The sequence below is a fragment of the Capra hircus genome, chromosome 7 (assembly GCF_001704415.2).
Source record: "Capra hircus breed San Clemente chromosome 7, ASM170441v1, whole genome shotgun sequence".
In the NCBI taxonomy this organism is placed as follows: domain Eukaryota; kingdom Metazoa; phylum Chordata; class Mammalia; order Artiodactyla; family Bovidae; genus Capra; species Capra hircus.
Window position 1 is genome coordinate 102,531,753 of NC_030814.1, and position 13,763 is coordinate 102,545,515.

At 46.2% G+C, this 13,763-nt stretch overlaps 1 protein-coding gene across 1 annotated transcript in view; it reads left to right on the plus strand.

The window, feature by feature from the left end:
* NWD1 (NACHT and WD repeat domain containing 1) overlaps nt 1-10,649 on the plus strand; it is an 86,305-nt gene extending 75,656 nt beyond the window's left edge. Inside the window, exons 16-19 of the mRNA XM_018051352.1 lie at nt 1-277; nt 2,224-2,774; nt 6,461-6,566; nt 8,448-10,649. Coding sequence (XP_017906841.1) covers nt 1-277; nt 2,224-2,774; nt 6,461-6,566; nt 8,448-8,749 — 1,236 coding nt within the window. The 3' untranslated portion in view covers nt 8,750-10,649. The remainder of the gene's footprint in view (nt 278-2,223; nt 2,775-6,460; nt 6,567-8,447) is intronic.

Genomic DNA, 13,763 nt, shown 5'->3' on the forward strand with positions numbered 1-13,763 from the left:
GTGTGGAGTCTGTCAGCGCAGGGGACTCTGCTGGATGTCCTGGATGGTGTCGGGGCCCCGGTGAGCCTGCTGGCCCGGGGCGGGGCCTTGGTGGCATCTGCTTCCCATCAGTCCTCATCTTTTAAAGTCTGGGATCTCACCTGCGCTCAGAAGCCGAGGGCCTCTAACCCATTCCTGGATCGCACTGGCCTCACGGCAGTCTCCCACAACGGCAGCTACGTCTACTTCCCTAAAACTGGGGACAAAAACAAAGTCAGCATTTGGGCCTTGGCAGAAGGTTTGTAAGACTTAAGCACAGCCTTTTGTGTGGGTGAGAACTGAAGCCCCTGTCTTGGTCTGTTTGGGTTGCCATAAACACCATAGACAGGAAGAGGAGATTAAAGAACAGACACTTATTTCTCATGCATCTGGAGGCTAGAAAGTCTGAGATCAGGCCCTGGCAGATCAATGTCTGTCGAGAGCCCACTTCCTGGTTTGCAGATGGCCACCTTCTCAATGTGTCCTCCAGTGGCAGAGAGCAGAGAAAGAAGCAAGCTCGAGAGTCTCTTCCTATAAGGCCACTAATTCCATTCATGGGGACTCCACCCTCATGATCTAATCGCCTTCCAAAGTTCCCACCTCCTAACATCGTCACTGGAGAAGGCAATGGCACTCCACTCCAGTGCTCTTGCCTGGAAAATCCCATGGATGGAGGAGCCTGGTAGGCTGCAGTCCATGGGGTCGCTACTAGTCGGACACGACTGAACGACTTCACTTTCACTTTTCACTTTCATGCATTGAAGGAAATGGCAACCCACTCCAGTGTTCTTGCCTAGAGAATCCCAGGGATGGGGGAGCCTGGTGGACTGCCATCCATGGGGTCACACAGAGTCGGACACGACTGAAGCGATTTAGCAACAGCAGCAGCAACACCATCACATTAGGGGGTTAGGACTTCAACACATATTTAGGGGTAGGACCCAAACATTCGGTGTGTGACAACCCACTCCAGTTAGGGTAAAAGTGGCTGGTAGGAAACAGGACTCGATTTCATAAATTTCTAGTGTATGGTCATTGGTTATTTGATTGTCAATTCCTGTTTTAGTTGAGGCTTCCCTGGAGGCAGGGTTCCCGATGGGGATATTTGCACAGCAGTGTACGGAGGAGGGCTCCCAGGAGGAGAGAGTGAGGAAGCACGCTGGGTGGCGGCAGCGCTGAACATGGGGCTGGTCTCAGCCTGACTCCTCAAGGAGCCCAGGAACACGAATTGCACTTCACAGTTGTCCCATCTTGAAGCAAAGGGACCAGCCTTTTCACTCCCGTATCAGGCAGTCCCTGGCCATCCTAGGTGGTGGGCCCAGCCCCTAGGCATTTCTAAATGAGGTGCTTCCTTCACTCAACAGCCATGAGGTCTTGGATGTGGGTGAACTGACTGGTAAAGGGGATCTAGGCACGTCAGCAGTAATATCTGCTCGATCCCCACTGGGTGGACGGAAGTATAGAAATTCCTGTTGTTGTTCAGTCACCAAGTCATGTCCATTGAATCGGTGATGCCATCCAACCATCTCATCCTCTGTCATCCTTTTCTCCTTCTGCCTTCAATCTCCTGCCTGGCTATCATAACATGAGAAAAGAAATTCACTCTCAAGTTCGTGTCTGGATTCCACAGACATTGGTTTAGTGCTAGTCTTGGGGCCAAACTCTGGGAGTTAACAGTGAGCAAGACAGATGAAGTTGCAAAATTTGAGGTGCTTGCCTCCTAGTCATGGGGGAGAGTAGGATGTGAAGAAACGGAGCAGGGTGGTGGGCAAGGAGATAGGAGTCAGTAAACCACAGGCCAAGGGCCACATCCAGACACACATTTGTTTCCATGTTGTTTGAGGACGCTTTAGGGCTGTGCCAGCAGAGTTAAGTGGTGACAGCAGAGAGCATACAGGGCAAATATATTTACTCTCCTACCCTTTACAGAGGGTGGCAAAAGGAAACATTTGGGATGAGAGGTTCTGAAGACCAGAGAAAGGCAAGTATATTGGTTCTGAGAAATCTTCAGAGGGTCTGAGGCAGGGCAGAGAGATGTTGTGATTGTCGTATTTTAAAGCTTGGATGATTGGTGGGCAGGAACAAAAGCAGGGAGGCTGGCTATAGCCAAGTTGAAGGGTAACAAAAGCATTTTTTTTAACCCTTAAAAGATGGGAACCAGTATCCCTGTGATCCATTCTTGATGCGGCCTTCTCTCTATGACAGGTGAGGAGCAAGATGCTCTGGACACCTCCAACGAGGTCAGATGTCTGGAGGTCGCTGAGCAGGCCAATCTCCTTTTCACTGGCCTCGTTTCGGGGGTTGTCCTGGTGTTCCCCCTGAATTCCAGACAAGACGTGATGTGTATCCCTCCTCCAGAAGCCCGGAAAGCCGTCAACTGCATGGCTCTCAGTAAGGATGAGGGGCACCTGGCCATTGCCTATGACAGCACCGTCCTGGTGCTGGACATCAGCCCGGGGGACCCCTGTCCAGTCATTGATGGGCCAATATACACCTTCTATACCCAGCTGCCTGACACCATAGCCAGTGTGGCCGTTCTGGCTGACTATCGTGTCATCTATGGCATGCTCAACGGCGACCTCTTCCTTTACGAGTGTGTGAATTCCAAGGTGTTCCCTCTGGAGGCCCATGGGAGCCGAGTCACCTGTGTGGAGGTCAGCCACAAGGAGCAGCTGGCAGTCAGCGGGGCCGAGGAAGCCCTACTGTGTCTCTGGGACCTGCAGGCGTGCAAGTGGAAATTCAAGATGAGCTACACGGTGGGTAGCCTGCCACACCATGTGCATATCCTGGCATTAGAAAATGGATGATGGGCATCATTTATTAAGGGTAGTACACTGTGTCCGGCCGACCAGGCTCGGAACTAGGATGAGCTAAGTGAGAGAGGTCCTCACCTCCAGAGGAGAGTTTCAGGGGATGCCAAAAATCTTGGCCATCCAGAGAAATAATGGTTTAGTTCAATGTTTAAAAAATCAAAATTAATGCAAAAAATACACACAAAATAAAATATCAGCATTCATTTATTTTCAAATATTTTATCTGTGTGTTTATTTTTGGCTGTGCTGGGTCTTCGTGGCTGCACCGGCTTCTCTCGGTTGCAGCGAGTATGGGCTCCTCTCTAGCTGAGGTGCTCAGGCTTCTCATCGTGGTGGCTTCTCTTGTTGCAAAGCATGGGCTCCAGGGCCGGCAGGCTTCTGTTGCTGTGGCGCCTGGGCTCCAGAGCATGGGCTCAATAGTTGTGGTGCAAAGGCTGAGTTGCTCCACGGCGTGTGGGATCTTCCTGGACCAGGGATCAAAGCTGTGTCTCCTGCATTGGCAGGCTCTTTACCAGTGAGCCACCAGTGCAGCCCCAAATAGCAACATTTAAAATAAAAACAGGATTGGAACTTTGCGGGCAGTCCACTGGTTAAGACTCCGAGCTTCCAATGCAGGGGGCCCGGGTTCGATACTGGTCAGGGACCTAAGATCCCACGTGTTACACAGCACAGTCAAAAAGTAAAAATAAAGACAGGGTCAAATCCTGTGCTGGCACAGTCCTGCCTCACTCTTCTCACCCTGATCCTGTCTGGCCTTTCTTTCACCCAAAGGCTTTGATTGTATGACCCACACCAGGGCTCTTTCTAGTGCCGAGGAAGGCACTGTGACCATAGCAGACAGCGTCCCGCCTCTTGGAGCCACGTTCTAGTCGGGGAGACACTGTGAGCTCTGTGAGGGCAGGATGTTTATGTGTTTTGTTCACTGAGGTGGTACCTGTCCTTAGGAGAGCTCCTGACTATGAAATGTTTGTGAAATAAAAACAAAGCAGCACACACGTGATGTTTGGAGTGCAACAAGACCTTTGAAGGAAAATAGGGCGAGAGAAACAGGTAGAGCGTGCAAGGGCTACTATTAAGAAAGTCAGGTAAGCCTGGTGGAATAGCATTTTAGGCAGAAGGAACAGCAACTGCAAAGGCTCTGAGGAGGGAAACTGGTGAGTCCTTTACATACAAAGTGTTTAAGAGTTCTTACATCCATCTCTAAAAAGTTATTATAAATTTTACATCCATATGGTTGAGTTATATGTTTACATATTCATATATATTATGCAAAATTGTTCAGTCACTACTGCCGACTCTTTATGACCCCACGGACTGCAGCCTGCCAGGCTCCTCTGTCCTTCACTGTTTCCCAGAGTATGCTCAAATTCATGTTCATTGAGTTGGTGATGCTGTCTAACCATCTCATCCTCTGCCATCTCCTTCTGCTTTGGCTTCAATCTTTCCCACCATCAGGGTCTTTTCCATGAGTCGGGTCTTCACATCAGGCGGCCAAAGTATTGGAGCTTCAGCTTCGGTGTCAGTCCTTCTAATAAATATTCAGGGTTGATTTCCTTTAGGATTGACTGGTTTGATCTGCTTGCAGTCCAAATATACATATTAAAATACCATTCTATAATTTAATCCTCACAACAGTCTTGTAAGGTTGTGCTATTATTCCAGTTTTCTCAGATGGGGAACAATGATAGTACCTGAGGTGGCAAGATATAAGCATTGTTAATAAACTAAGGGAGACAATCTTGAAACTAAGAGAACAGAATATATGCGGTTTTATCTCAAAATGCCTTCATCCCCCTGACTTATTTTTATGAAGTCCCTATAAGGCTAAGATATGAGTAATCCTTTGCGTTGTTGAGTCGGGAAATATCACCACAGCAGTTAAATACACCTAGCTTTTTCTTTAAAAAAAAATAAACTTAATTTTGGAATAATTTTAGATTTACAGATTAAGTTGTGAAGATAGTTTGAAGGTTCCCATTTACCTGCTCCTCACCCAGCTTTCCCTGATGTTAACAACTTACATAACTAAAGTATGTTTGTCAAAACTAAGAAAGTAACATGGGGACAATATTATTAGCTATCAACTTTATTGGGATCATATGTTGTTGGGTTTTATTTTTAATTTGTATCTTTTTAAATTTCTAATTTATTTTTGGCTGCACTGGGTCTTCATTGCTTTGCGTGGGCTTTCTCTAGTTGCAATGTATGGCGCTACTCTCCGTTTAGATGCCCAGGCCTCTCATTGCTGTGGCTTCTCTTGTTGCAGAGCACAGGCTCTAAACACACAGGCTTCAGTACTTGCAGCATGCAGGCTCAGTAGTTGCAGCATGCAGGCTCAGTAGTTGCAGCACGCAGGCTCAGTAGTTGCAGCATGCAGGCTCAGTACTTGCAGCATGCAGGCTCAGTACTTGCAGCACACAGGCTCAGTAGTTGCAGCATGCAGGCTCAGTACTTGCAGCATGCAGGCTCAGTACTTGCAGCACACAGGCTCAGTAGTTGCAGCAGGCAGGCTCAGTAGTTGCAGCATGCAGGCTCAGTACTTGCAGCACTCAGGCTCAGTACTTGCAGCATGCAGGCTCAGTAGTTGCAGCACGCAGGCTCCGTACTTGCAGCACGCAGGCTCAGTACTTACAGCATGCAGGCTCAGTACTTGCAGCACGCAGGCTCAGTAGTTGCAGCATGCAGGCTCAGTACTTGCAGCATGCAGGCTCAGTACTTGCAGCACTCAGGCTCAGTACTTGCAGCATGCAGGCTCAGTAGTTGCAGCACGCAGGCTCCGTACTTGCAGCACGCAGGCTCAGTACTTACAGCATGCAGGCTCAGTACTTGCAGCACGCAGGCTCAGTAGTTGCAGCATGCAGGCTCAGTACTTGCAGCACGCAGGCTCAGTACTTGCAGCACGCAGGCTCAGTAGTTGTGGCGCACAGGTTTAGGGGCTCCACGGCATGTGGAATCTTCCTGGACCAGGGATTGAACCTTCGTCCCCTGCATTGGCAGGTGGATTCCCACCTACTGTGTCACCATGGAAGTCCAGGATCATATGTTTTTCAGTGAGTTCCTTTTTTCTGTTCTAGGATTCCCAATTTAATTTAGCATATAGTTTTTAATTAAATACAATTGGAGCTAATACTTGTATAGCCAAGATCATTTAAGAAATTAAATCCTAAAATTCCTGTTCTCCAATGCAAAATGTCACTAATCCTCTCAAACCAATCTCTTTGAAGATGTGTTTTGGGCCAAGGAATATCAATGCGTAGCATCTCTCCAGGTTTTAACTTAATCCATCTCGCAAGAAGGAGCTTCCCAGGTGGTGCTAGTGCTAAAGAACCTGGCTGCCAATTCAGGAGACATAAGAGGTCCAGATTCAGTCACTGGTTCAGGAAGATCCCCTGGAGGAGGGCATGGCAACCCACTCCAGGATTCTTGCCTGGAGAATCTCATGGACAGAGGAGCTACTGGTGGGCTACAGTCCATAGGGTCGCAAACAGTTGGAGATGACTGAAGCGGCTTAGCATATATGCATCACCCAAGAGGTGTTTACAAGTCTGGTTTCCTATACAAGTTCCTTGGGGCTGGATTCCTAGGTGTCTTTCAGTCTGAAACCAAGATCACATTGCCTTTTTCTACAGAATTCTTACTGTGTAGGAGTCCAATGTGCTTGCTTCTCCAAGGATGACAAGTATGTCTACGCAGGCTTGAAAGATCGCTCCATAATTGTCTGGAGTGTGCTGGATGGTGAGTCATTTTGCTTTGAGGGTAGGACTGAGCTTAGATCTGGAGACAAAAGACCCTGTTCTGGATCCTTGCCATTAGAGGGCTCTGCTCTGACCTCCCTTCATTTGGTCCATCTGCTTGGGGGGCAGGTATCTGCAGCCTCAGGGAACAGGCCCAACTGGAGCTATACCTCTTTTTCTAGAACCCATGCTCTGAAAACCTGGAACTCCAGAACACCCTCCCCACCTGCCCCGGAAGCCCTCTTTAGGGCCTCTGTGGGCCTCTTTCCCAGGTCTATCCTTCTGAAAGTGGGCTATGCCTTGAGCGTGCACACCCTCAGGCTGTGAGAGTGACTGTGGAACGGTGTGCATGGAGTCTGGATGTGTGAACTGGGTGGGGATTCACATGTATGTATCTGAGGCCCTCTAGGGATGTAGGATGGAGTTGGATGTGGGCAGAGAAGGGGAAAATCACAGACAGCTGAGGTCTCCCACACGGTTATATTCGGACATGGAACTGAAGAGCCTGAGAATCCTCAACCCAAACCTGACCTTCCAGGTGTTCTGAAGGTATATCAACCAATGTAGAAGGATAGAATATATTTCACTTAATACAATAGTTTATTAGCTGGATTTACAGTGCTTTCATACTGTATCTTATAGGATGTTGACCTTCATTCATTCTCTTTCCTGAGGCCCTGTAAATGTTTGGGGAACCTTGTTTAACATCAACCACTTTGAAAACTCCACATTTCTCATTCTGTTAAACATCATACTAAGGATGTATTACAGAGAAGGCAATGGCAACTCACTCCAGTACTCTTGCCTGGAAAATCCCATGGACAGAGGAGCCTGGTAGGCTGCAGTCCATGGGGTCACTAAGAGTCAGACACGACTGAGCAACTTCACTTTCTCCTTTCACCTTCATGCGTTGGAGAAGGAAATGGCAACCCACTCCAATGTTCTTGCCTGGAGAATCCCAGGGACGGGGGAGCCTGGTGGGCTGCCGTTTATGGGGTCACATAGAGTCAGACACGACTGAAATGACTTAGCAGCAGCAGCAGCAAGGACATATTAACAGAAGTTAACATTTCTTGTGTACTGGTTACTGTCACCAAGTCATTTCATTATCTCAGTACACACCTGCCTTTTATAAAATGTGAGGCTCTGAGAGATGGGTTGGGCTGTGGTTTGAAGCTGGTCTACCTGCTCCCCATGGGTACCTTTGTCAGATTCTCCTATAGAGAGAGCAGCCCTTATGACACTGGCAGGGAGGGGTAGGAGTTATTGCTATCCCCATTTGACAAATGAAGCAGCGGAAGTTCAGAGTTGATTAAGGAATTTTCTCAGGGTCATAAAGCAAGTAGGTGGTTGAATGAATAGCAGATAGAGTTGAAGGTATTGTAATCAAATACATTATAACTGAAAACACTGTGATTGAATCAGTATAATTGAATAGTTATACTCTAATACACTGCAACTGAATACATTGTATTCTAATACAGTGCAATAAAGATGCCTGGCGCAATGTCACAGATGGCTCAGAAGCTAAGGTCTGTGGACTGTGGCCTTAAAAGCCCATCCTGCACAGGTTCGCAACCCCTCTTCCCACTTCTTCTTCAATTATAATATTGACTGAGTTCACCCTGGGATGAAACTGACACTTAGCACTTGGCATGCATACCATCTTCAAATCTTCAGAATTCCCCTCAGCAGGTGGCTCAGTTACCATTCCCATATTGTGGACGAAGCAAGAGGGGCTGAGAATTTTGCTCTCATGCCTAAGCGAGTAAGGGGGATAGAGGAAATTTAACCCCCTGCAGCTAACTCTCAAATGTGTGAGGCTGGATCTCTGTGGCTGCACTTTTATCACTTGTGCCCATCCCCCCACTTCCCCCTACAGGGGCACTGTTGGCTGTCCAGTCTGTCCATGCCGTGGTGAACAGAATCATCCCAACCTCCAATGGCTTCATTGCCCCCTCCAGACACGGCTATCTCATCCGCGAGCGTTTCCAGTGCCCTTCGTCAAGACTCTCACAACAGGACCCTCTCAAGAACTTCAAGAAAGCAGTGTGGATGGTCAAATCCAGGCAGAGAGAAGAGCTGGCAGCTGCTGCAGGAGCACCCCAGGACTTGAGGTCAGAGAGTGCCCAGGGAAATGAATCCAAATCAAACAAACGCTCACAAGTCTGCCTGCTGGTGTAAGATCCCCCTATGGCGCCAAGTGAGTTAGTCCCATTCAGTCCAACTGAAGCAAAAGGGAAGTATGTGTTGATAAATATCTGGACTCGAAGCCTCCAATTATGTGACTCAGACCTTGTTTCCTACCATCTTTCCATTTTTTTCTCTCCTCAGCTGTATTCTCAGGTCTATCCCCAGATTAGCATCATGACAGCCAAGTTCAGCAGAAAAGAAGGTCTCTTTCCAACAGTTTGATCCAAAGTCCTGGTTCTAAATCTGTTAGCCCCAGTTAGTTCATACACCCATCCCAGGACACAAAGATATCTTTGAGGAAAATGCAGCACTCTGCTTGGTGGTCCTGACCCCACGTCCATCCAGACTGAGGTTTGGGTCAACACCACCCAACTCTGCAGACTGAGAATGGGAGAGGCTACTCCCCAGGGTAACTGGGGTGCTAGTCAAGCTGGGGATGGATGGATGGATGTGAGACCAACTAAACCACAAACCACAAAGGACCACAGAACCTTACAGTTTATAAAGCACCAGGTGCTACGGTCTGATCCTTATCACAGCCCATACTTCAGAGAGGGCAGGAGTTTCTGCTTCCATTTTACAGATAAGGAAACAGCCGTGCAGAGTTAGCTGTGATTTGCTCAAGATCATGAGCCTGAGGTGCGAGAGAACTCTGAGAAATTAGAATCCAGAGCCTTCCTGTTCCAATTTTTGTTGGGAACACCTCACTCGAATTTTAGGCCCAGAAGCACAACCATCAGTTCCATGGATGGCACATTCAAATGCCCACAGGGACCAACAAGTAATCAAGATGGTTGCTGTGCACTGGGGTGACCAGCAGATTACGATGGCGACAATGCCAACATGGAGGGCTTTGCTCTGTCTGGGCACGAGACACGAGAAGCTTGACTCTACCCCAGAATGGCCCTGGGGAGAGCAGCCCACTGGTGCCAGAGCTTCCTGTTGTCACAAGTAAAGCCAGAAATCTGGATTTTTATGAGAAATGTCCTCATTTTAACCAAGTTGGCAGTTGGTTCAAATTTGCACTTATAGGCACACTTGGCTCATGTCTCTAGTTCATTGTGACCCAATTTGGCATTAAAACAGTAAACTTCTTATCATTCTTCCAGCTATGCTCCTTGGCTCTCAAACTAAGAGGCCAGAGACGCTTTTTATCTTAAAAACTGGAGACTCTTGGAAGCAGATGGATAAAGCTGCCAACATCTTCCTACCATGCTTTTGGACCATCTCTGCCTTGTGCAAGTTGAAAAGTCTGAGTTTCTGCTCCACTTAAATGGCTTTTCCTCTTTTGCCTGCAGCCTTCTAAAAGCCCCCACTTGCTTCTGGGGCTTTTGCTGTAAGGATAGCAGAGTCCAAACCTTCAAGGTGCTATTCCATCCTCTCCTCCCCCGCCACCTCCAACTGAATTCCAGACAGAAAAAAACAGCCTTAGAAATAGAGGCCTTTGAGCTGGATGTGACTTGCCCAATGGTCTCATTCAGCCATTTTTAAAACTAGTGTTCCAAGGAGGGCTTTGACAGTTCTGCAAATGTTACTTAGCATCAAATTCCATTTAAAAATGTTTTATAACCGTAATTTAAAAATATACTTTGGGTAGCAGTTTTTAAGGTGTTGGAAATAACTAACATAGGATTCTCCTGCCATCTCCATTTAACTTAGAGGGGAGGGGAGCCCTTGAAAAAAATAAAAGCTACTCTTTGCACCATGTCTCTGTGAATCAGGGGTTTACCCAATGCATGAATAAGATTTAGCTACAACTTCCGGTTTAAAATATGAGTGTCCATCTCAGCAGCCTCAGTGAGAATCAGTTGCTTCATATGTAAACACTAACTCGACTATAGGAAAGAATTTTGTTTTTACTAATAAAATGGTACTTTGAATTGTTGCTTACCGTGGTATTTCTGTAGAGAGTCTTCATTTAAGAACGTGTTCGGTTGCTATGAATGTTTGACAAGCACAGTGCTTTGTAGCGGAGTGACTTGCTTGAGGTTCCCCAGCTGTGGTGGAGCCAGGGTGAGAGCATGGTCATTGTGCCAACAGTTCTGTATTAACATGCTATCCAAACTGAAACGCTTTTCGACAGTGAAAGGGAGTGATCCAAACAATTACTCCAGGACAACTACAACAAGCTGGCTATCCCAGGACAATTGGAATATACAGCTCCTCTAGCTATAGCAGGGATTAATTTATATTAAATTCTAGAGAGTCCTTTTTAAAATGAAACGTGACATATAACATTGTATTAGTTTCAGGTGTACAATATAATGATTTGATATTTGTATACATTATGAAATGATCACAAGAAGTGTAGTTAATATTCAACACTGGGCTTCCCAGGTGGATCAGTGGTAAAGAATCCACCCGTCAAGGCAGGAGACGCAGGAGGTGTGATCTCTGGGTCGGGAAGATCCCCAGGGGAGGAAATGGCAACCCATTCCAGTATTCTTGCCTGGGAAAATGCCAAGGACAGAGGAACCTGGTGGGCTACAGTCCATGGAACTGCAGAGAGTCAGACACGACTGAGTGACACACACACACACACACAGTTGATTTACAACAGTGTCTTTATTTCAGGTGTACAGCAAAGTGACTCAGTTATATATAGTGGGTTGGCCAAAAGGTTCATTTGGGATGTTATGGGAAAATCCGAATGAACCTTTTGGCCAACCCACTATATATATGTGTGTGCGTGTATTCTTTTTCAGATTTGTTTCCCTTTCAGAATATTATAAAATATTGAGTTTAGTTCCCTGCGCTATACAGTGGGTCCTTCTTGGTTATCTATTTTATATATATTAACAGTAGCATGTATATGTTAATGCCAAACTGTAGGCGAATTTCTGTTTTGTATATAAGTTCATTGGTATCTTTTTTTTAGGGTTCCCATGTAAGCAATATCATATATTTGTCTTTTTTCTGTCTGGCTTACTTCACTTAGTATGATAATCTCTAGGTTCATCTACGTTGCTGCAAATGACATTATTTTCATTCTTTTCTTGGTAAGAACTTTTAAGACTTATTGTCCTAGCAACTTTCAAATATACAATTCAGTTCAGTTCAGTCCAGTCGCTCGGTTGTGTCCAACTCTCTGCAACCCCGTGGACTGCAGCATGCCAGGATTCCCTGTCCAACACCAACTATGGGAGTTTACTCACACTCATGTCTGTTGAGTTGGTGATGCCATCCAACCATCTCATTCTCTGTCATCCCCTTCTCCTCCTGCCTTCAATCTTTCCCATCATCAGGGTCTTTTCAAATGAGTCAGTTCTTCACATCAGGTGGCCAAAGTATTGGAGTTTCAGCTTCAGCCTCAGTCCTTCCAGTGAAATTCAGATTGATTTTCTTGAGGATGGACTGGTTGGATCTCCTTGCTGTCCAAGGGACTCTCAAGAGTCTTCTCCAACATCACAGTTCAAAAGCATCAATTCTTCGGCACTCAGCTTTCTTTATAGTTCAACTCTCACATCCATACATGACCACTGGAAAAACCATAGCTTTGACTAGACAGACCTTTGTTGGCAAAGTAATGTCTCTGCTTTTTACTATGCTGTCTAGGGTGGTCATAACTTTTCTTCCAAGGAGCAAACGTTTTAATTTCATGGCTGCAGTCACCATCTGCAGTGATTTTGGAGCCCCCAAAAATAAAGTCTGACACTGTTTCCACTGTTTCCCCATCTATTTCCCATGAAGTGATGGGACCGGATGCCATGATCTTTGTTTTCTGAATGTTGAGCTTTAAGCCAACTTTTTCACTCTCCACTTTCACTTTCATCAAGAGGCTTTTTTGTTCTTCTTTGCTTTCTGCCATAAGTGTGGTGTCATCTGCATATCTGAAGTTATTGATATTTCTCTTGGCAATTCTGATTCCAGCAAATATATAAGACAGTATTATTAACTATAGTCACCAGATTGTACATGACACTTCCAGGACTTATTTATCATAAGTTATTTTTGGTGAGAAGTCAGCTTCCTTATTAGATGGTTACACAAATAATAATGCATTATCACAGCAAGCAATCAAATAGAACAGAGGCTATAAGGTAATAATCAGAAGTAGGGTGATCAGGGTGACTTGGTACACAGACTTTCCAGTAGTCATGTGTGGATGTGAGAGTTGAACTATAAAGAAAGCTGAGTGCCGAAGAATTGATACTTTTGAACTGTGGTGTTGGAGAAGACTCTTGAGGGTCCCTTGGACTGCAAGGAGATCCAACCAGTCCATCCTAAAGGAGATCAGTGCTGGGTGTTCAATCGAGGGACTGATGTTGAAGCTGAAACTCTAATACTTTGGCCACCTGATGCGAAGAACTGACTCCTTGGAAAAGACCCTGATGCTGGGAAAGATTGAAAGCAAGAGGAGAACGGGATGACAGAGGATGAGATGGCTGGATGGGATCACCGACTCAATGGACATGAGTTTGAGTAAACTCCAGGAGCTGGCCATGGGCTGGCTGGGAGGCCAGGCATGCTGCAGTCCATGGGGTCACAAAGAGTCAGACATGACTGAGCAACTGAACTGAACTGATGCCACTTAAAAGCGAAAGCTCCACGTTATGACAACTCTTCAGTCACTGGCAAATCAGGATATCTGGTCACCTAAACAGCTCTTTGGAACTCTGCATTCAGATGCTTATATCTTTCCTTTCCTCCTTTGCTTTTTGCTTCTCTTCTTTTCACAGCTATATGTAAGGCCTCCCCAGACAGCCATTTTGCTTTTTTGCATTTCTTTTCCATGGGGATGGTCTTGATCCCTGTCTCCTGTACAATGTTATGAACCTCAGTCCATAGTTCATCAGGCACTCTATCTATCAGATCTAGTCCCTTAAATCTCTCTCACTTCCATTGTATAATCATAAGGGATTTGATTTAGGTCATAACTGAATGGTTTAGTGGTTTCCCCTACTTTCTTCAATTTAAGTCTGAATTTGGCAATAAGGAGCTCATGATCAGAGCCACAGTCAGCTCCCAGTCTTGTTTTTGCTGACTGTATAGAGCTTCTCCATCT